Source organism: Anabrus simplex, chromosome 2, assembly GCF_040414725.1.
Source record: "Anabrus simplex isolate iqAnaSimp1 chromosome 2, ASM4041472v1, whole genome shotgun sequence".
Taxonomy (NCBI): Eukaryota; Metazoa; Arthropoda; class Insecta; order Orthoptera; family Tettigoniidae; genus Anabrus; species Anabrus simplex.
Window position 1 is genome coordinate 45,458,617 of NC_090266.1, and position 24,591 is coordinate 45,483,207.

At 41.4% G+C, this 24,591-nt stretch overlaps 1 protein-coding gene across 1 annotated transcript in view; it reads right to left on the reverse strand.

Moving 5' to 3' along the window:
* The window catches only part of LOC136864935 (neuronal acetylcholine receptor subunit alpha-7), a 1,331,175-nt gene that overhangs the window by 54,761 nt on the left and 1,251,823 nt on the right, over positions 1-24,591 (reverse strand). Inside the window, exon 7 of the mRNA XM_067142346.2 lies at positions 6,152-6,348. Within this exon, the coding sequence (XP_066998447.1) occupies positions 6,152-6,348 (197 nt within the window). The remainder of the gene's footprint in view (positions 1-6,151; positions 6,349-24,591) is intronic.

Sequence of the window (24,591 nt, forward strand, 5' to 3'; positions counted from 1 at the left end):
ATGTCTGGAGCCACCCTGGTTTATCCAAGCTGTAGCTACTCTGACTTACTCTCGAGCCACTCTGGTTTATCCAAGTTGTAGCTACTCTGACTTACTCTGTCTGGAGCTACTCTGGTTATTCCAAGTTCTAGCTACTCTGACTTACTCTGGAGCCACTCTGGTTTATCCAAGTTGTAGCTACTCTGGTTTATCCTAGCTGTAGCTACTCTGACTTACTCTGTCTGGAGAATATCTGGTTTATCCAAGCTGTAGCTACTCTGACTTACTCTGTCTGGAGCCACTCTGGTTTATCCAAGTTGTAGCTACTCTGGTTTATCCTAGCTGTAGCTACTCTGACTTACTCTGTCTGGAGAATATCTGGTTTATCCTAGCTGTAGCTACTCTGACTTACTCTGTCTGGAGCCACTCTGGTTTATCCAAGCTGCAGCTACTCTGGTTTATCCTAGCTGTAGCTACTCTGTCTTACCCCATCTGGAGTTACTCTTGTTTATCCTAGCTGTAGCTACTCAGACTTACTCTGTCTGGAGCCACTCTGGTTTATCCTAGCTGTAGCTACTCTGACTTACTCTGGAGCCACTCTGGTTTATCCTAGCTGTAGCTACTCTGACTTACTCTGTCTGGAGCCACTCTGGTTTATCCAAACTGCAGCTGCTCTGGTTTATCCTAGCTGTAGCTACTCTGCCTTATCCCATCTGGAGTTGCTCTGGTTTATCCTAGCTGTAGCTACTCAGACTTACTCTGTCTGGAGCCACTCTGGTTTATCCTAGCTGTAGCCCCTGTGACTTATTCCAGATAAAGCTTCTTTGACTTATCCTGTCTGAAGCTACTCTGACTAATCCTAACTGGAGCTACCATGACTTACCAAAGTTGTAGCCATTCTGTATTACCCAGTCTGGAGCCAATCTGACTTTTCCTAGTCTTAACCACTCTGACTTACCATATCTGGAGGCACTCTGACTTACAAGGTGTATGCATAAGTTTTTGCTGGTTTTCTTGGTAAAAAAGCACGTAATTTTCAAGGAAAATTCATTTTTTGTTTACTCAAAATATTGGCCATCAGATTCTACACACTTCGCCCATCTGTCCGGTAAGTTATCAATACCATGCCAGAAAAACTGCTTGTCTTTTGCGGCATCCATTTGATATAGATGTTGATTCCCATAGGGAACCTGAAATATTTGTCCCGAATGAGTAAAGTTATAATACCAATATAAATGATCAGTTATTAGACGTTATACATTTTCCAGCTAACTCATTCCTAGTTGCAAGCATTACGAACCAGTGTGCTATTTGGGCTCATCCGTTGGTAAATAGAACACCCACCAAGACGCATGGCTAGTGCAAACCCTGGAGGCCACTGCGTAGGCTACTTGGAGCCACAGGCACTGCCAGTGCACTTCTGTATGAGAGACTATGTCTCATTACCAAATATTGATGCCTGCGTGGCCATCAGATGATATAGATGTTACCGAGCTCGATAGCTGCAGTCGCTTAAGTGCGGCCAGTATCCAGTAATCGGGAGATAGTGGGTTCGAGCCCCACTGTCGGCAGCCCTGAAGATGGTTTTCTGTGGTTTCCTATTTTCACACCAGGCAAATGCTGGCGCTGTACCTTAATTAAGGCCACGGCCGCTTCCTTCCACTTCCTAAGCCTTTCCTATCCCATCGTCGCCATAAGACCTATCTGTGTCGGTGCGACGTAAAACAAATAGCAAAATACAGATATGGATGTTGATTCCCATAGGGAACCTGAAATATTTGTCCCGAATGAGTAAATTCATAATACCAATATAAATGGTCCGTTATTGGACAATACAAATTTTCCAGCTAACTCACTCCTGGTTGCCAGCGTTTCGCCCCAGTGTGCTAGGTTGGGCTCATCAGTTGGTAAATAGCACACCCACCAAGACGCATGGCTAGTGCATACTGTGGAGGCCACTGCGTAGGCTACTTGGAGCCACCGGCAGTGCCAATGCACTATCAGAGACTTTGTCTCATTACCACAAATTGATGCCTGCGTGGCCATCAGATGATGTAGATGTTGATTCCCATAGGGAACCTGAAATATTTGTCCCGAATGAGTAAATTCATAATACCAATATAAATGGTCCGTTATTGGACAATACAAATTTTCCAGCTAACTCACTCCTGGTTGCCAGCGTTTCGCCCCAGTGTGCTAGGTTAGGCTCATCAGTTGGTTAATAGCACACCCACCAAGACGCATGGCTATTGCATACCGTGGAGGTCACTGCGTAGGCTACTTGGAGTCACCGGCAGTGCCAATGCACTATCAAAGACTTTGTCTCATTACCACAAATTGATGCCTGCGTGGCCATCAGATGATGTGGATGTTGATTCCCTTAGGGAAACTGAAATATTTGTCCCGAATGGGTAAATTTATAATAACGGTATAAACGGTCCATTATTGGACATTGTAAATTTTCCAGCTAACTAATTCCTAGTTGCCAGTGTTTAGCCCCATTGTGCTAAGTTGGGCTCATCAGTTGATAAATAGCACACCCACCAAGACGCATGGCTAGTGCATACCGTGGTGGCCACTGCGTACCCTACTTGGAGCCACTGGCAGTGCCAATGCACTATGAGAGACTTTATCTCATTACCAAAAATTGATGCCTGCGTGCCCAGCAATTGATATAGATGTTGATTCCCATAGGGAACCAGAAATATTTGTCCCGAATGAGTAAATTTGTAATATCAATATAAATGGTCCGTTATTGGACAATACAAATTTTCCAGCTAACTCAGTCCTGGTTGCCAGCGTTTCGCCCCAGTGTGCTAGGTTGGGCTCATCAGTTGGTAAATATCACACCCGCCAAGACGCATGGCTAGTGCATACCATGGATTCCACTTCGCAGGTTGCTTCGAGCCACCGGCAGTGCCGATGCACTAAGAGAGAACTTGTCTCATTAACAAAAATTGATGTCTGCGTGGCCATCAGATGATATAGATGTTGATTCTCATAGGGAACCTGAAATAGTTGTACCGAATGAGTAAATTTATAATACCAATGTAAATGGTCCGTTATTGGAGATAAATTTTCCAGCTAACTCATTCCTGGTTGCCAATGTCCTGCTCCAGTGTGCTAAGTTGGGCTCATCCGTTGGTAAATAGCACACCCACCAAGACGCATGGCTAATGCGTACCGTGGAGGCCACTGCGTAGGCTACTTGGAGCCACCGGCAGTGCCAATGCACTATGAGAGACTTTGTCTCATTACCAAAAATTGATGCATGTGTGGACATCAGATGATATAGATTTTGAATCCCATAGGGAACCTGAAATAATTGTCCCAAGTGAGTAAATTTATAATACCAGTATAAATGATCCGTTATTGGACATTATAAATTTTCCAGCTAACTCATTCCTGGTTGCCAGCGATTATAAATTTACTAATTCGGGACAAATATTTCAGGTTTCCTCTTTGAATCAACATCTCTATCACCCGATGGCCATGCAGGCATCAATTTTTGCTAATGAGACAAACTTTCTCATAGTTCATTAACACTGCCAGTGGCTCCAAGTAGCCTACGCAGTGGCCATGACGGTATGCACTAGCCATGCGTCTTGGTGGATGTGCTATTTACCAACTGATGGGCCCAACTTAGCACACTGGGGCGAAACGCTGGCAACTAGGAATGAGTTACGGTAGCGGGAAAATTTATAATGTCCAATAACGGACCATTTATATTGGTATTGCAAACCATTTGTCGAACCATTTGTCGAACCATTTTTCAACTTCCTCGAAGTTGCTGAAGTGCTGATCTGCAGTACGGCTGGTGCAGATGGATGTCCCACCCAAGAGATTTCAAGGTGTCCTTCACTGGTTTTGCTGTGAGATGACGGATCGTCATGTAACAAAATCGCTTTGCCATTACTTCTGGCCCGTTCCGGTCGTCTTTTGATCAATGCGTGATTTAAATTAATATTTTTGTTGGAGGTATCATTGTGCATTAATTGTTTCGCCAGGCTTCAAGGGTAATGGCTCGTCTTTGCACTATTGTGGTCTACCAGAGCGCGCACTATCTTTCACATTGAAATCACCACGTTTAATTTGTTGAAACCATGTCTGACATGTTCTAATCGATGGATCGTGTTCACCATATGTTTCTACCAGCAAACGATGACTTTCCACAGCCTTTTTCTTTTGATTTAATAAGAAGAGCAATGTGTGCTGCAAATGCTCTTTTTCAGGCACGAACGTCGACATTATCACTGAACGATACAACACAGATGCTAGTGTTTGGCGGACTCAACTTGTGTGTATTGGCAGGTTAATGTCAGGCGAAGAACCTGACATATATGTCAAATTCATACGCTGCGTACTGTTCGCTGGTGCTATCTCTTAGTGAAACCGGAAAAGACTTATGCATAGCTGTAGCTACTCTAACTTATGAGGTCTAGAACCACTTTGACTTATCCTAGCTGTAAGCACTCTGTCCTACCCTATCTATAGCTACTGTGAATTATTCTAGTTGTAACCACTCCGACTTACCCTGTCTGGAGTCATCCTGAGCTAGAGCTACTGTGACTTATTCTATCTGCAACCACTCTGACTTGCCCTATCTGGAGCTACTGTGACTTATTGTAGCTGTAGCCACTCGTAAATTTTCCTAGCTAGAGTCACTTTTAGCTGTAGCCTAGTCGCCTAGGTTCAGCATGTGTCCTGTTGCCTACTAAGCACTGGGTCTTCCACGGGTACTAATAACTTGTTACTTGCCTGATGACATCGACACGTATAAGGCGCGAATGGCGTTGTGGGATATAGCCATCCATGCTGCATTCACGTGGTTCCACAGTTCATCTTTGATGGTTGGCATTGGGTCACAGCGCCGCACCCGTCGTTTCACCATATCCCACACATTTTCGGTTGACAAGTCCGGTCATCGGGCGGGCCAAGGCAACAGCCTGACATTCTGTGACTACAAGAAGGCACGTGTTCATGCAGCAACATGTGGTCGCGCATTGTCCGGCTGAAATATGGCGTCTGGGGTGTCGTGCAGAAAGGGTATGGCTACGGGTCGCAGGATGTCATTCACGTAGGTTAAGCTGGTCACAGTGCCCTGGACACGTACCAACTGCGATTTGTGCTTGTACCCAATAGCACCCTACACCATAAAGCCTTGAGTTGGTGTTTTATGTCTTGTGCGAATGCAGTCAATTTGATGGCTCTTCCCTTGTCTGTGGCGAACCAAAATGCGGCCATTATTTTCAAACAAATAGAACCTGGATTCGTCCATAAACACTATTTGCTGCCATTCCTGTCCCCAGTGACGCCATTTCATACACCAGTGCAGTATAGCATATTTATGCACATTATTCAAAGGTAGGCGGAGAAGTGGACGACGCGCCGGTAACCCAGACTGTAATAAACGGCGATGGACTGTCACTTCTGATAGTGTACGATGTGTTACATTGTTCCACTGTTGCACCAGAGCCGAGGAGGATGCAGATCTGTCCTGCAATGCCATTCGGTGAGGTGTCGATCTTCTCGGGGTTAGTCTGGCTGGTGTGACCAGAACCATCTCGTCGTGTTCTACGGTCTTCTGTGAACCATTCTGTACACACCTGTTGCATTGTCGATACACTTCGTCCCACACGAGCAGCGATTTCCCAGATTGCTGCATTACGTACTCTCATGGCAATAATGAGCCCTCTTTCAAACTCACTCATTTGACGGTACGGTTCTCGCATGCATCTGCGAGGCATTCTGCATGTCTGTTGAAGTCACATTGATCCATTACCGTAGGTTTATAGTTCAACGAGAGCCACAGGCATATTTTATCAGTCGGTGGTGGTGCGCCGAGGTATCGATGTGGACCTTGAACCTGGGGGCCGACATGGTTCAAACACTAATCATTTCCTAAGAACATATAATGCACATGTTATGTGAATATTAACTTCCTATCTCTAGTCTTTTAAGGTGTTCTGGTTTTTAATCAACATGAGTGTATATACAGATGGAGTCAATTCTCCATATGAACTAAATGAGCTCACTCCAATGATAACACTATATGCACCTCAAAATATCTTACATACCAATGGATACACTGCTGTACAATATAAATGTATGCTCTGTAAAATCTACACAATTATACTCGAGTTAATTGACAGATATGCCATGTTTTACCCACGTGGTACGGTGCTGAAGTTTGCTTGTCTCGAGGTTCAAACTGGAGGAACACAAGTCGGGCTAATTTCCCCAGTATCAGGGATTTGATAATGTGTGGTACACCGGTACCCCTCACTCCTCGATGATACACGTTGAGCGTCACCACTGAAAGACCTGAGGCGAAGGACACCAAGCAAATGCTCACTCCATAATACATACCTGGAACAAGAAACACGCACAACATTAGGGAGCATAGTATCAATCATATAACAGCGGTAATGAACTTCTCTAGAGTGAGACTGAGTCGCTTCTTTTGCTCTTTCTTTTACGTCAACAGTTGAGAAGTAATTGGGTAAAAGTAATCAGATTACTTGTAACGATTACATTCTTAGTAACTTTTTACTTGTAATCGTTACATTTTGCAAAAAGTAATCTTTACTTATAATATACTTCTTGAAATAAAGTTGTAATCCTTACATTCTAGTAATTATTAGTAATTGATATACATCGTACGGAAACAGGAACGGGGAATAATTAAATGATGATGAAGATAACTTCACAGCTTCTCCAATTCTGGATGAGGTACTTTCTTATCTCTCCAAATACATCCTACTTATCCCATCGGCGTTTTTAAAATTAAACACAGGTATTCCATCAAGTGCTCCTGTAAGGCGTCCTTTTACTAAATGCAAAGATGTACTTACACCCAAGGAGGTGCCCGGTTCCATGGCTGCCCTTTAATGCAAGGGGTCCCGGGTTCAATTCTTGGCCAGGTCGGGGATTTTAACACTCGTTGGTTAATTCCGATGGTTAGGTGTATGTGCCGTCTTCAACATTTTTTTTTGCTAGGGGCTTTACGTCGCACCGACACAGATAGGTCTTATGGCGACGATGGGAGAGGAAAGGCCTAGGAGTTGGAAGGAAGCGGCCGTGGCCTTAATTAAGGTACAGCCCCAGCATTTGCCTGGTGTGAAAATGGGAAACCACGGAAAACCATCTTCAGGGCTGCCGATAGTGGGATTCGAACCTACTATCTCCCGGATGCAAGCTCACAGCCGCGCGCCTCTACGCGCACGGCCAACTCGCCCGGTCGTCTTCAACATTAGGAACCCATTTTCATAGATGTGCAGGTCGCCTGTTAGACGTCAACTCAAAAGACCTGCACCAGACTTCTCCGGAAGACACACCATTATTAACCCAAAGAGGTCGAGCCTTACCGATGAAAATTTTAAGTACCATTTATTTTATGTGTAAAATATGGAAAATTATTTGAAACGGTGCAAGTCATTAACTAAAATAAAAATTGTACCTCTCCGTCTATTTAAATTTCCTCTCAGTGCTGGTACCTATGTAAAGTATATTGAACTATCCGGTACTCTAGTAGTTTGACTGTCTGGGACTAGATGTCTTTAGCATTGATTTCAGACTGCACCCTTGTGTTCAGGTATAATATTAACCTGTAAGAATGCTGATGTTTTGAATTTGGGCAAACTGTTTACATTCATTTATTCGCTTTTAATTATTCAGAAGTTTTCAATACTGTAACAATTTTATCCTATCAAATATAATAAAAGCAAATTGATTACCAAGTCAGTTTCTCCCTATTTAATATCCTGTTGTCCAGTCAAAAAAGATGTAACTATATCATTATGGAAACATCATTTGAGCCTCTATTTATGAGCAAGGTTGTCTTGTGTGGATTGACTTGTGTGTGAGAATAATCTAAAAGAGAGCTCAGGGCGACTCTCAAGTGTGAATGGAGGCAGGGGAAGCAGCATGGACTCTATATAACTAATCAGGTATGGCACTGACGTACAATTTTAAGTGAACAGCTTGCATGTGAAGCTCGGAATTTTTGCAAGGTTCTTTGTTAGCATGTTACTGTCGTCCGTCTCTTTTCTAAATTCATGTGGGGCTTTAAAATTCAAAAATGTTAATTCATGTAGGTAGTCTGCAGGTCGTGAAGTTCACTCCCAAATGGGAACTTGTAATATATAAGGAAGCACAGATGAGGTACCCTGGTTAATCTTTCTATCTACTTAAAACTTGGTGACTAAGTTTTTTATAATTCGAATATAAATGGTCCAGGAATACAGCCAGGAATGAGTTTACTGGAAAATTTATAATGTCCAATAACGGACCATTTATATTGGCATTATAAATTTAATCATTCGGGACAAATATTTCAGATTCCCTATGGGAAGCAACATCTATATCATCAGTTTCTTTTAACCATTACATTTTTGTATCTCTCTTTCGACCTTTAATTTTCCACCATCTCTTAGTCACAGACAGCATGGATTAGCCTCTGCTTTGTGGGGCCTTAAGTGTAATTAGGTAAAGTAAAATTTTTTTCCTGGCGTGCTTATATTTTGCCTAGGTTCTTCTTGTTTTTCGGCCTTGTAAATTGAACTTCCATTAACTTTAGTGATCTTGCGGCCGTGTAATGTGGGGATCCCCTGTATTTTGGGGACCTGTTGATCCTATTTAGGTAAATAACGAGTGTACGAACTCATTTTAGAGCAACTGTTGTTGTTTTTTATGAATAGTAACATACCAATTCAATTTCTCTTTATGGCCTAGTTATGATCAGGTTGTAAATCTTGTTAAATAGATTCCGGGGTTCTAGCCCCTTGCCTTTACAATTTTTCGCCTGGGTCTATGACTTGAAAGGCATTGTGTAAAATGAACTATTGGGTTCATGACCCGTTCTCTAATTGTATAACTGTATCAGAAGCTACGGCTTTTTTCATTAATGATATTTTACATACCTTACCTGATAGTACAGTCTGAACTAATTACATATACGGTATAACAAAGCCTAAGAGTCAGAGTTTACTTTGTATAATTTTGAAATAGGTTTGAGCTCCGGTGCTCATCTAGTGTAAAGTACTTGGAGCCGTAGTGTTCTTTCCTATTGGTGAGCTTTCGAGCTCCGAGCTCCCGTGTAAAATTAATTAAGAGCTATCAAGCTCCCACCCTTGGGTTTTATCTGTATTATTAATGAGCTTTGTCCTTTATTGTTGTTGGATACTCTTGTTTCCTTACTATTGCTATGTTCTTTTGTTATCTCGTGGTGAAAAGGAAGAAAATACAGTATTCTCAAATTTTAGCAGATTTTCTTGAACTACAACCCCTAAATACCCTCATAACCACATGAAGAGATCTCTAACCTATATTAAAATCCTAAAATCCCGTTAATATGACATCCCAATGAAGATGTTACCTTATATTAAAACCTATATAGGTATAGTGAACTCCATAAGGCACCTCCACTCAATCATCCTAGTAATTAAAACTGAGAGGACTTTTCCTCTTCGTGATATTTACAAACTTAACTTTTCTCTCCATTTACCATCATACCATTGTCTGCTGTCTATCGCAAAACAGTGTCGAGGGCATTTTGCAGTAGCTCACAGTCCGGAATCTAATTTAATTCTCTATACAGTATAACGCCATCTGTAGAATGCCGTATTGTGATTCCATTTATTAACTTATATATAAGCACACAGGTCCAGTAATACTGCCTTGCTCAATCCCCTCTTAATCAGTTGGTAAGATCAAACATTAGTAGCTGCTCTGAAACCGTTCCTGCTTTGCATAACCCTTACATTCTCAGGAATTTTGTTCCGTTCACGAGAGACAAAAGCTGTAAAGGATTTGTTGAACGTAGTGATTCTCTAGGTCAGCAACGGAAGAAGGGTGCTGTTATGTGCTCAGGTATTTCTGTCATGGTGTGAGGAGAGGTAACTGAGGGAATTTCTCAGATACATAGTTGTGAAGACCCAGTGACTTATGAATGGTGCTTAGGGTGTGGTAAGTGCGTCGCACGCTTTTATTTGGCCAGGATAGGTGAGTACATGATGGCGAACATGGTCAATGTACCTCTGCTCGGTATCGTGCAAATGCGTTCTGTCCCAGTAGCGGCAATTGGGAGTTAGATGTAGGAGGGGGGGCACAAACATTTATAGTCAGCAAAGGTACTGAAAGGGGGGAAGGATATAAAAATTGAAAAATTTAGGTACAAAATGGTAACATTTATTAATGCTCTCTGAGCGAATTTCCATAGAGACGTAAAGGTTGAGTCTGCCAACTTCAGTGTGGTAATAATAGTGCTATACATTAAAACTTTCACCAAAGGGGCTGTTAAGAATGTAATTTAGTATTTAACTACACACTAACAAAGTAAAACACATTTGATAGAACTACACAAACATATTTATTGAGTGAGACTGCCAGAATGACGAATGCGCGCGGCAAAACGGTGAATCATACCTGACTGCGTCCATGACCTTGGAGACAAAATATACCCTTGCTATCCTGCGTCGCAGCACGTGCTACACGCTGTTGCGCTGTAAGGATCGGTTAGCCACAACGAACGACATTTTGTTCCGCTAAGTATTTGTCTTAATAATGAAAGAAATTAAAGGAAGGAATTAGCTGAAGAAGCAATAGGGATTGTACAAATAGCTTGTTTTTTATCATTTCTAGTTTCAGGTGATTTTTTAAATAACTCAGGTTCTTCAGTCTGTCAAAACTTAAAAAAGGTCAGGTGGCTAAAAGGGAATAAACATTTCTTTTCTCCCCCCTCCCTCCGACCCCCCTAATCGCCGCTACTGTTCTGTCCTCACTGTGTGCGATTTTAAAGCCTCACTCACACGTCATTGTACGCAGAGTCACAGTAATCAGATTGAGGCAGTACATGTGCTTCCACCATTGCTAGTTTTAGTTTCTACTGAGAAATATATTTTAGCCTGTTTAGAGAGTGAAAAGGAGAAAACACTCGTTTGATTAAGGATGAAACATGAGCAGTCCAAGACAGGTTTTTATGCAGAATAGTGCAAAGGCAATTCACTATGCATGTACGTTGTATTCTATTCCCACAAATGATAATGGGAGGAACATGAACTTAGTTAATTTCTGATAGGAGCCTGGAATATCCAAGAAGTATTATTTGTGCTTTAGCGTGGTTAATTTTAAAACTGCACGATGAAGACCACGGTGCTATGGATAGGAGGTCATCAGCATTTATATGATGTTCGCATTACTACAATTTCCGCAAGATATCGTTGATATACATAGAAGTGGACCAAGAACACAGCTCTGTGTTGCAGCATTTTTCAGTGTGCGCCATTACGATATACTCTGAAAATCAGAAATATGCTGCCTTTTGCATTAAGAACACATACACGATAATGCATTATCTGAGAAGTGAACAGGATACACTTTAGGCGGTAAGATATCGAAGTATACAAATGCTTTAGATAAGTTCAGCATTACAAGAATAGTTGTCTGTCTCGTGTCCATTGCCTTACATGCTTTACATAAGTTCAGCATTACAAGAATAGTTGTCTCTCTCGTGTCCATTGCCTTACGTACGTTGTAGGTAACTTTTAGCATAGCTGAGATGGTTCTGTGTCCTGGTCTGAAGCGTGACTGTAGAGGATCCTGTGGATTATAGTTGTTCTAGTAATAGGCTATTGTTACATTAACAGTTTATTTATATTCTTTAGAAAAACGAGATAGATTACCAACAGGTCGATAGTCTGAAGCTGTAAGGGGAGCTGAAGTTTTTTTGAACGCCGTACGTTTGCTTCTGCTCAGATAGTAGAAAATGTGTCGTCGAGAATAGATGAATTAAAAAGTTCGGTTTACTACAGGAAGTACAGTATTGTGTCAGGAGTTACGTCAATCACGTCAGTTACAATATTATCAGGTATTTGGATTTGTGCATTTTATTGCGTTTCTAACTTGAGATATACACGAAGCATGACCAACAAATGGCAAATAAGTTAATATGGGAAGGACAGCTGATTCAGAAAGTGATGGAACCAACCAGAGGGAAGAATATTCTGGATGTGGTGCTGGTGAAACCAAATGAGCTCTATAGATAAACCGAAGTAATAGACGGTATTAGTGAGGCGCACGGCTGTGAGCTTGCATCCGGGAGATAGTGGGTTCGAATCCCACTGTCGACAGCCCTGAAGATGTTTTCCGTAGTTTCCCATTTTCACACCAGGCAAATGCTGGGGCTTACATTAATTAAGGCCACGGCTGCTTCCTTCCAACTCTTAGGCCTTTCCCATCCCATTGTCGCTATAAGACCTATCTGTGTCGGTGCGATGTAAAGCCACTAGCAAAAAAATTGTTGTAGTTAGAAATTAAAGTGATAGAAAGAAATGTCATAAAAGTAGGACAGTTAGGCAGTACCATATGGCTGATGAAACAGGCATCAGGGAATTTAAAAAAAAGGAACTATGATAGGTGGGAAATGATAAATAAAAATGTGAACAGACTCTGGAATGGGTTTAAAGCATTTGTTGAGGAATGTGAAAAAATATTTTTACCTTTAAAGGCGGTAAGGAATGGTATAGACCCATTATATTATAACAGAGTAGTAAAGAGACTAAGAAGTATGTGGAGGTTGGAAAGAAAAAGAGTTATAAGTGGCTGTGGAAGTAAGGAGAAATTGAAAAAACTTACTAGGAAATTGAATCTAGCAAAGAAGTCATAACATTATGTCAAACATAATTGGCAGTCATACATATTTTAGTGAAAAAGGGAAGGGTATGTATAGGTACTTGTAGGCAGAAACAGGTTCCAAGAAGGACCTTCCAGGTATCATAATGAACAAGGGGAGTGTGAATGTGAGGATCTTCAAAAGGCAGAAGTATTCGTAAGCAGTATGTAAAGATTGTTACTTATAAAGATGATGTCCAGATAGAGGAGAAGTATAAAATTGTACCTATGATAACAACGACATTTACAGTAAGATACAAAAGTTGAAAACTAGAAAAGCGGCTGGAATTGATATGATTTCTGGGGATGTACTAAAGACAATGGGTTGGGATATCTGATGTATTTATTTATTTATTTATTTATTGTTTGCATGAAGGAGCTACACCAAATTAATGGAGAGTTGATAGTAGCCAATGTGTATAAAGGGAAGAGTGATAGATATAGAGCTGAAAATTACAGGCCAGTTAGTTTGACATCTTCTTCTTCTGCTTCTTCTCTTCATGGGGCCTCTAAATATTGGTTCCAAATTAGCGTCGACCTCTAAGATCTTTTGCTACAATGTTTTTCCTTCATTCCCACCTAGATATACCTGTTCCCTTCACAAAGTGGCAGGTTGTTCTTATTGGGTCTTCTTGGATTTTCTCTCTCTATTCACCTGGTAGTCCTAAAGTGGAGAGTCTGATTCTACCCAGCACATTCGAAAAGTATGTGTTCAGCTGATTCCTTTGCTTCATTGCATTTCCTACATATTGAAACCGTACAGTGTCCTGTACAGCTCATTGAAATCATAGGTGCCTTTCTACCTTATTAAAATCACTTTAAAAGTCGCGCCATTGGCAGTAGTATGGGCGATGGGGATCGAGCAGCGTCCGGAAAACAAAGGGAAGGCTGAACAGGAGCCAAGCCCCCGCGAAAAGGCCCTCTCAACTTGCAGAGCGAGTTGGAGATATGACGCGACGCTGGAGTAGTCAAACACGCCCAGAGGTGTGGCTTATTTTACCAGGGATCCAAACTAACAGAAGGAACTTCCAGTTTTTATGCACGTTTCACGGGTGCCAACGTCGAATTTTGGCGCGTAAAAATTTTGTTCCAGACGGGGGAAAATTATGAGAGGCACACCAATGATTAGAGCTGAATTTTCTGCGTATCCCAGACTAAAATATGGAATACTTTATTCAGGGAGCGAAAGGAGGTCACCAGATGTCCAGCCGTGACATATCGCAAACACATGTGAACGAGAAAGCGTCCCCCAAGCTAAGAGTCGCGCTCAAAATGACTCCACCCCCCAAGTGCTCGAGCTGCCGAGGCCAGCACCGAAAGTAGGAAGGGGATCGGTTCGAAGCTCGTTAAGTAAGTCGAGCCGCTCCTTACTCTAGCCTCATCCGTGGGTGTTTACCCTGTTATGTGGAGGCATTCTTATGCGCGGGTCTTCCATTCGAGGCCCGGAAGGGCGTATACTTGGCGCCCAACGTGGGGCGAGTGGTGGAGTGTTACCAACTTGGATTACTCTAAGATTTCAGCTGTGGACGGGCTATCCAGGATGTCGGACTTGTGCGGCCCAGGGTTGAAGGACAACACGCCCGTTTCCAGCGCCGAGGTCATGCAGCAGTAAGCACCGACGTGGGTCTCCCGTGGAAGGTAAAACCACGGCCACCAAACAGATGAGTGATGTCAAATAATCTCTTAGCACGTTAAAGTAGAACCGGTAGTAGGATGAGCTTTCCTTTGTAATACCTAAATGTTGTAAAATAATGCATGTCCTAATATGGAAATTTTATTGTTCTTGATCATGTTAACCCCTCAGCGCCGACCTCTATACGTGGTATAGACCCCCTTTTCCTCCGTAGCCGCCGACCTCTATACGTGGTATAGACCCATACATGGTTTCGCATTTACGGCTATAGCGCGAAGAATTTTGGTGTTATGGATATGCAAATTGTTTTGTTTCCAAGAAGACATTTTCGGGTTTATCAGTGTTCTAAATAAGAATTGAAAATCGTTAAAGTGTAGTTGCTTTTGCAAGGATAAGTATTTGTCAATTATGTCTGAGCACCAATCCCTGCTTTTTTAATAGTCCGTTTGCTTCATTCATTCCCACAGAATAAAATAAAGAAATGATGATCTGAGAAGTTTGTCTTTTCGTGTGATGTTCTTTGCTCTAATTTTGTATTAAGAGTGCGGTTTATTTATTATATTTGTCTTTATTTCTCAGCTTGTAGTCTTTTCGTAACTCTCCACGAGTGCTCTGTGCAGGCATCAGTTAGTGCTGCTTTCTGTCATACGACACGAGAAGCACTTGTGCATGGTATATATCTCGTTTGAAAGACGATGTATCGACCTTTTAATCTGAAATATGTATCGAGTTGGTTTGATTCGTCATAAATGTTATTCCCCTCATTCAGTTTCGTCCTGCCGCTTTCGGTACCGCTGCAGCTTCATCAGCTTGTGTGACGCACCGCGCTCAATGGCTGGCTCCTGCTGAGAGTAACATGCTTGAAATATAGTATAATTCAAATGAAAGTTTGGTCGGAAGTAGTAGTGGCAGTATTAGCAGTAGTGATAATGAAATAGATGATGTGGCTGTGGCCGATGCAGTGGTAAATAATGAGAGTGACGATGAGGAGGAACCAGTACTTGGAAATTTCGTGTAGGAGACTATAGATACGCATACATGTCAAAGGGAAGTTTTCAACAGTGAATTATGATTCCTAGATTCTCCAATAATATTTAGACAAGTCACGGGGACAAACATTCAGCAGTTATCTTATCAGTTTGAGCTGATGGAAGGTTTGTTTACGTAGTACAAAATACGCTTCTCGGGCGGGAAACGAAATATTCAAGGCCGGCGCGCATCAGATAATACAGTTCCAGGAAATACGTTTTATCAGGAAATTAGCACCCAAGAGTGAGAAATCCAAACCTCAGAGACGTTGTATCGCGTGTTCAAAACACGGTGAAAAGAAGACGTCGGTGTACTGCTGCCAAGAGTGTGCCTTGGGTCTCTGTCTCGAAGAGTGCTTCGAACTCTATCACATGGAACTAAATTACTAAGGAAATGTGAAACAATTATGTAATTATCTTCATGTACATAGTTCTACCATAAGGAATTCCAAATTTCGTGAATATCGGGCCACTCTGATACTAGTAGTAAAGCTTTAAGTGAATCAATGTATTTCAGTCGCGCGTAGTTGAAATCTCATCCGGCCGCGGGATAGGAAGCTCTTTAAACGGCTGCGACGCTGAGGGGTTAACGTAAAATTCAAGGGGACGACCCATTTGTTTTCTTCTTAATGATTAGTTTATCGTGAGGGGATATTCTTGGTAATATGTAGAGTATCCTAGCAAGTAAGGGAGACAAGGATAGGAGAATATTTGAGTTCCCCTAGGGGTGGCTGGAACAATATGGTATGAGCAGGGAAATCCATGTCCAATGGTTGTTAGTTAACGTCCAAGGTGGCTAGCGTATATGCTGGGGCAACTCATGGGTCAATCAGACGATGCATGCGTAATTTACACATATAATAAGTGCATGTACAACAAGAGAGAAGAAATCCTGACCGAGAGAGGTACATAAATATGTTATTTAGGTACAATAGTGAGGGACAGTTCGCGAGTTTCCCGTGATTCTTGATTATTTAACCAGAAATGTATGGATTTTTTTTGTCTGCAACCGGCTGAGATCCAGGGAAGCCAGAGTCGTATGTATGGTAGAAATATAAATATATCCATAACATTGGGCGGTGAGCAAAAATGATGAGGAGCGTGGAATTGAGGAATCATGAGAGTCCTATGCCCAAGGAAAGAAGATACGCGATATGAGACGTAATGAGAGGGCCGAATGCCCAGATAGTTCTATGATGAGATGATTCGGAAGTGATGGTGCCCATAGTCGGCGCTCTACGAGAATGAGAATGTATGGAATAAATGAGTATTTCTTGGGAATTCTGCGGTAAGATGAATAAACAAATGAAGTAGGCAGAGATATGTGCCTTCGAAAAGGAGGGTTGGCCATTGTAATTGAGAGGAGTCAAGAATCCGGCGTAGCTAATGAATGAGTGATGGTTGCAGGACAGCGAGTGACCTTCCCTTTTTTGTTCTCCTTTTTTTTGTGTTTGCTCCTCGCAACAGAGCGGTCCCGCTGGGCTATTATAGTTAAGGCTTGAGGCTGTGGTTCTCCCCCGTAATTGCTTGTTGTTTTTAACTAGTTCAGCTAAGACACTTCTGTCAACGATAATATCACGGTGATATAGCAGGTAATTAATGAATGAGTAGGGATCTCCCCCAATATCCGGTAATATGAGACCGTAGCTAGTGTAGGGACTTTTCAGGAATGTACCTCTCAGTCGGAGTCATATGTTCGAGCCCAGGTCAGATGGGCTGAGGCAGAAGATACTAATGACCATGTTTTTCTTACAGGAATAGCCTCCTTTATGCATAGAGTGTATATATCTGTGTGTGTTTAGTATTTTATGTGCATTTATTTTGAGTTCAAACAGAACTGATGTTCAACGTTGTTTTGTCTTGGTGACAGGTAAGGGACGTCCGGGGATTTTAGCTAATGGTATGTGTGTTTTGTCTATGTATTATGTAAATATATCTTTTAATATGGTAATCATGTAGTGCAGGAACCGGTTAGTTACGTGCTAAGAACAGGAAATACTATGTGTAGGGACATCAGCTCATCTCACAGTGTGATCGACAGAATATAAAAAAAATGTCATGAACGGTTTGAACTAGTGAGGGAAAGATGAACGATAGCAATCGCAAAACCTCAATTATACCGTTGTGCAGAAGACTCCCATAGGCGAGTCAAATTTTAAAGTGTTAATTATTTTCTTTTCCTCCCGCACGCGGAGAATTCGTTGTATAGGGTTGTATCTATTTTTTATGTCATATTCTGAATAAATTAGCCTTTGTAGCTCCCCTTATGTGATTCTTGTCATTTGTAGCAGTGCTAAGCAGTATCCATTAGACAGTTGAACCCAGAGAATCCTACTTTCAGATTACATAAGGCTCCATCTTAAGTATTAGTATTTTTTTTCAAACATACCACCCCCCCCCCCAAGTGCTCGAGCTGCCGAGGCCAGCACAGAAAGTAGGAAGGGGAGCGGTTCGAAGCTCGTTAGGCAATTCGATCCGCTCTTCGCTCTAGTCTCATCCGTGGGTGTTTACCCTGTTATGTTGAGGCATTCTTATGCGCGGGTCATCCATTCGAGGCCCGGAAGGGTGTAGTATATTGTCTCTTATTACTCCAATTCTATGTAGGTGTTTTTTCAGATGGCAGTGTCCTGTCAACGGTCCTACTAACCATCTTATTTTTTCTCTGCTGAGTTTCAACAGTTCAACAGTTCTTTAGTATGCTTCTTTTTTGGTCCTTTTATCAGTTCTTTTGCAAGCGTACATCCTGGAGTGTTTTTCCAGTTCGCCATTTATTTCTTTTGTACCCATTTTCCTATCTAGTGTCGCGCTTGTCCATAGGAACTCCCGGATACAGGGTTTTGGGCTTACAAAATGTGTTTCTGCCCCTTTCCTAGCCAGTTTATCTGCCTTTTCATTTACTTCTATACCTACATGCCCTGGTACCCATATTATTTTGACAATGTTGTACTTGGAGAGCTTCAGGAGAAGTGAATGGCAATACCAGACAATTCTGGATATTACTCGTACTGCTTCTAGTGCCCTAATGGCCGCTTGGCTGTCCGTATAAATGAAAATGTTCTTATTCGTATAGTTCATTTTCAGATTTTCTTCAAGACATGTTGTGATAGCTCACACTTCAGCTTGAAAGACTATAGTGTGTTTGCCCAGGCTCATCTGGATTGACCTCTCAGGTCTTACCCCGTTGATCCCTCCTCCTGTGTCATCCCGAGTCTTTGAGCCATCAGTTCACCACACTATACCTTCTTTTTCAGTATTCCATTTTCTGATATCCCAGTCTTTTTTAATTATCTGGGTCTCAAACTGTTTTTCAAAGTTGTACTTTGGTATCATATGATCAGAAGGAAAGTGTAGAACTTCCTCTGTTATTACTCTGTTAATTTTATAGTGTCCTAGATTGGGTCTTTGTGCATCCCAGCACTCTGATTGTGCTAATCTATATGAACTCATTTTAGCCTGTCCTTTTATGAAATTGCATAGTGATGGGAGGTCTAGTAAACGATTCAAGGCTTCTGTCGGCGTAGTTCTCGCAGCCCCGGTTATGGCTATGCGTATGCCATTCTCTGTAGGCTATCCAATCTACTGCTGACTTTTCCTTGAGTTACTTTCTGCCACCAGATGATTGCAGCATAGACCATCTATGGTCTAATGATCATTGCATATATCCATATTACCACTGATGGTCTTAGGCGCCATGACTTCCCGACGGCTCTTTTATATGCATTCAGCAAGTTCTTGGCCCAGGTTATGTCCCTTTCTATATGTGGATTTTTATCTAACACTACACCCAGATGCAGTACCTGTTCTTCCATATATACCATGTGGCTCCCGACCGCCGTACTTTCTACTTACAAATGTCCTGCGTGCATAAATGATGAATGGGATGTCTACCAACTGATTATCACAGGGGTACTACTGCGAGCGGGCAGGTTACGTCAGAATACGAAGAGATAAGAAACGGCGTTTCGCTCGCAGCATGTTACTCAGTGCTACCAGTCTAATGCACCCCTTGCATTAGCAAACCTCATTTTCCACCACACAGTTCTAGGCTGGTGTATGGTACAGCCGCACTGTATTTGTTGCCTGCATTTTGGCAATGGCTAGTGTGTTCAGCAGCGACGAATACACAGACATCATTTTGATCCACGGAGAATCTGGTCGAAATGCTGCCGAAGCTCGCAGACGGTATGCACAGCAGTTTGCAAACAGACGTCTGCCTTCTGTACACGTATGTCGCCGAGTAGAGTTGCAGTTAAGAACTAATGGATCGTTTAAGGTACGTAGAAGCAGGAACAGACCCGTCTGCGACAATGCTGGCGTTGTGCAGAATGTACTGCAATTCTTTGAACGCAATCCTTCACACGGTAAGTAGAACTTCACCTTACTCTGATGATATAATAATAATAATAGTAATAATAATAATAATAATAATAATAATAATAATAATAATAATAATAATAATAATGATGAAATGAAATGGCGTATGGCTTTTAGTGCCGGGAGATCCCTGGACGGGTTCGGCTCATCAGGTGCAGGCCTTTTGATTTGACTCCCGTAGGCGACCTGTGCGTCGTGATGAAGGTGAAATGATGATGAAGACAACACATACACCCAGCCCCCGTGCCAGGGAAATTAACCAATGATGGTTAAAATTCCCAACCCTGCCGGGAATCGAACCCGGAAAACCTGTGACCTAAGGCCACAAAGGCTAACCATTTAGCCATGGAGCCGGACAATAATAATAATAATAATAATAATAATAATAATAATAATATTAATAAAATACAAACCATCATTGTTACAAACATGCACATGTTTAATGTTACTTAGGTCAAAGACGAGCTACAGATGAACTAGGAGTATCCCGAGCATCAATACAAAGGATACTGAAGGAGAGAAAATGGCACCATTACAAGGCGTACCTACATGATGCTTATTTTGATAGCAGAGTAACATGTTGCAGAAGAATAGCCGCAGCATCACAGCAAGATCCACATTTTATCAGGCGTATTCTATGCAGCCATGAATGGTACTTGTCGCATGATTCCATCGTCAACACTCACAGTCTCCATTATTGGGCTCCAGCAAACACCCGCTGGGTTCGAGCACAGCCAATGCAACTCCAGTACTGGGTTACTGTGTGGTGTGGTATTCTGGGAGACTACATCAATAGGCCTGTTTTTATAGCCCCTAGGCTCACTGGTAGGCGTTATCTGGAATTTTTAGATACCGAATTGTCTCTGGAAAACCTAGAAGATATTCCATTGCAGCCGGTACTGCAACATTAGTTTCAGTATGATGGTGCACCACCTCTCTACTTTCAAGCCATGAGGGAACATCTGTATGTACAATATCCTGAACGATGGATAGATCGTGGTAGACCCTGGCAGTGGCCACCACGATCGCCTGATCTCACGCCTCTGGACTTTTTTCTATGGGGATATATCAAATCGAAAGTATACAAAACTGAGCCAGAAAATGCTGAACAATAAAAAAAAAAATTAATTTGTGAGGCCTGTGCTGTAATGACACTTGAAATATTGAGACGTGTCCATGCAGACACTGCGAGACGTGTTCAGCACTGCCTGCACCATCAGGAACATGTTTTTCAGCATATCTATTATGAATAGTTGTAGAAGGAAACGTTCTGGTAGATCCAAGTGTGACATTTTAATTTTCTCACCTTTAAAGCTATAATAATATGTAGAGTTTTTGTTTCATACAAACAAGTTCTTTTACTAGAGTAGAATGTCTGCAGCTGTATACATTAATAAGTTATTAAAATGTCTTTTCTGAATCTTTGGCGTGTTTACACACAGTAGCGGCGATTAGGGGGTGGGGCAGCCCCCCCCTCACTTTGTGGAGTGAACATTACATTTTTATTCCTTTTTAGCAATCTGGAACTAGGAATTATTTAAAAAAAGGGTATTTGTACAAGCCTTGTCGTCTTATCTCCTAGTTGCTTCCTTTATCTTCTTTATACAAAATGCCGTTCGTCGCGGCAAACCGATTTGCATAGCACTACGGCAAGTAGTAGAGACATCGCGTGTGCTGCGAGGAAGGGTAGTAAGGGTACATATTTTTTGCCAAAGTCGTGGACACTGAGGTATAATTCACCCGCTTGCCGCGTTCTTTCGTCAGTCTGGCAGTCTCTTTAGTGTCTGTTAGTTTCTTAGTGTGTAGTCAAATACTATATGATGTTAATTGCATAATCATACCGTACTTCTATTTAATTGTACCGGGCGAGTTGGCCGTGGAGTTAGGGGCGCGCAGCTGTGAGTTTGCACCCGAGAGATAGTGGTTTCGAATCCCACTGTCGGCAGCCCGAAAGATGGTTTTTCGTGGTTTCCCATTTTCACACTGGGCAAGTGCTGGGGTTGTACCTTAATTAAGGCCACGGCCGCTTCCTTTCTACGCGTAGCCCTTTTCTTTCTCACCGTCCCCATTAGTCCTATCTGTGTCGGTGCGACGGGAGATAATACTAACGTTCCTTTCACTGGGCTAAATTAATTCTTTTGTGTTATGTTATTTATTAGGTAAGTGTATTTAACGTGCCCCGTGGTTTGCTCGTGTGACCTGGTGAAAATTTTACTATATAACATTGAATCAAAATCTAAAAAAAAAGAACTATTATCACAAATGATTCCTCCAGCACCTTCCAGTCTTTAAAATTTTTTGCAAATATGCGTCGTGCTTAGTGTAATGCAGTTTGACATACTATATTATATTCGACGTGTTTGCGAAATTAATAACTGGTTCGATGGAAGGCAGATCGGGTTTTCAAAATGTTATTCCACTGAAGCTCAACTTGTAGGATTTCAGCAAGATATAGCAGATATCTTTGGATTCAGAAGATCAAATGGACTGTATCGCGATTGAGTTGTCTATGGCATTTGATAGGGTGGATCATGGGAGACTACTGGCAAGAATGATGGCAATTGGACTTGACAAAAGAGTGACCGAATGGATGGCTGTATTTCTAGAAAATAGATCTCAGAAAATTAGATTAGGTGAAGCTTTATCTGACCCTGTAATAATTGAGAGGGCAGTTTCTCTAGCCAGTATAATTGGACCTTTATATTTTACTAGCAAGATACCCGTGCTTCGCTACGGTATTATACTGAAATTTATAATTGAATGCTTATTGTTTTATATAAAATCCGCCGAAATTCGCGACGTGACTCGTTTTCTGAGATAATCCGCCAAAATTCGCGATCTGACTCGTTTTCTAATAGATTACGGCAAGTTTCCTCCCATTTTTTAATCTTTTTTTCCTATAAGCATTTTTAATATGGATCAAATCCTTCAGGAGATCCGGCGTGGTGTCGTCTTGGGTGCCTTGGCGATACTGAACCCGCGGTCGGACTGCAATTGTAATCATTACCCGGCCAGGACCGGTTTCCAGCACGGTCCACACATTTAGACGACGGTCCAGATTATTATTATTATTATTATTATTATTATTATTATTATTATTATTATTATTATTATTATTATTATTATTATTATTATTATTATTATTATTATTATTATTATTATTAGATGTTCTGGACCACACAGCAAGATGCAAGACCGCTACTTGTCGGTAAATTACATCTGCTGCCATTGTCATTGTTTCCAGTCATTCGACAGGGTCAGGAATGGAATGAATAAAGCCCTATATAGCGGCGACAATAGGAATTATGCCGGCTGCCGAAGTACTCCTCTGGGACAAGGATCGATGAATGAAAAATGAAATGAAATATTGGACAGTGTTGCTGGAATGAATGATGACAGGGAAAACCGGAGTATCCGGAGAAAGACCTGTCCCGCATCCGTTTTGTCCAGCACGAAAGTCACATGGAGTGACCGGGATTTGAACCACGGAACCAAGCTGTGAGAGGCCGGCGCGTTGCCGCCTGAGCAACGGAGGCTCCTTATAAGTACATTATGAAGAGTAAAGTCAATTGGTCTCACCTCCTTTTACACCCCACCGCCGTTAAATTTATTTACCCACGCCCCCCAAAAAATTTAAAAGAAGGCGTGTTTCTTCATGTTTAAAGGAGATTCCAAAAACCAATGTTCACGTCTATTACCTTCAGTTTTGAGATATAAGTATCCCCATAAATCAATTCACTTTTTTTACTTCCTTTCACACTCCTCCCCCCGTAAGTGAATTTTCCGGCAAAAAATACTTGTTTCTTTAATAGTAAAGGATCTTCTAAATACCAATTATCACGACTATAACTTCTTCAATTTTTGATTTATGTGTCCTCATGAAAGGAATTCACCTCCTTTTCACTCCCGCCCCCCAGGATGGTCCCCCCAAAACGCGTTTTTCTTTGTTTTTAAAGGAGGTCCAAATACCAATTTTCACGTCTGTAACAACTTTAATTTTTATTAGATGTATGTATTCTCATACAATTAAGTAAATTAATTTTTCAATTCTTTCAACCCCTCCCCCTTCATTGGATTTTCCGAGAATACGTCTTTTTTACTTTTAAAGCAGATTCCAAATATCAAAATTCACGTCTGTAACATATTCATTTTTGAGATATCAGTAGCCTAATTAAAGGAATTCAACACCATTTTCAGTCACTTTTACCCCCCTCCACCCAAGTGGTATTTCCGAAAACTAAAAATACACGTCTCTTTATTTTTAACAGAGATAAAAAATACCATTTTCACTTCTGTAACTTGTTAAGTTTTTTTGAGATATAGCCTACTGTAGAAATTCTCATTTTGAAATTTCACCCCTTTTTAGTTCCCCTTAAGTGGAGTTTTCAAAACAAATCACCTATGTTTCTTTACATTTACAGGAGATTCAAAATACCCACTTTTTATGTCTGTAACATTTTACGTTTCTCAGATATTCTGTAGATATAGTCTTTCAAAAAATTCACCCCAATTTGTCACTCCTGTTTAACCGCCATTTGTTGGATTTTCCAAAAACAAAAAATACATGTTTCTTTATTTTTAAAGGAGATCCCATATACAAATTTTCAGTTCTGTAATATCTTCAGTTTCTGAGATATATGTATCCTCATTAAAGGCATTCAACCCATTTTCACCCTTTTACACCCCTCCTATTGGGATTTACAGAAAACAAAGAAATACGTGTTCCTAAATACCAATTTTTACATCTGTAACCGTTTAGAGTTTTAAGTTGTAGATACACTCATTTTAAAAATTCACCCCCTATTCACCCCCCATTATTTGGATTTTCCAAAAACGAAAAATACCTATTTCTTTATTTTTAAAGTAGGTGCCAAATACCAATTTTCAGGTCTGTAATATCTTCAGGTT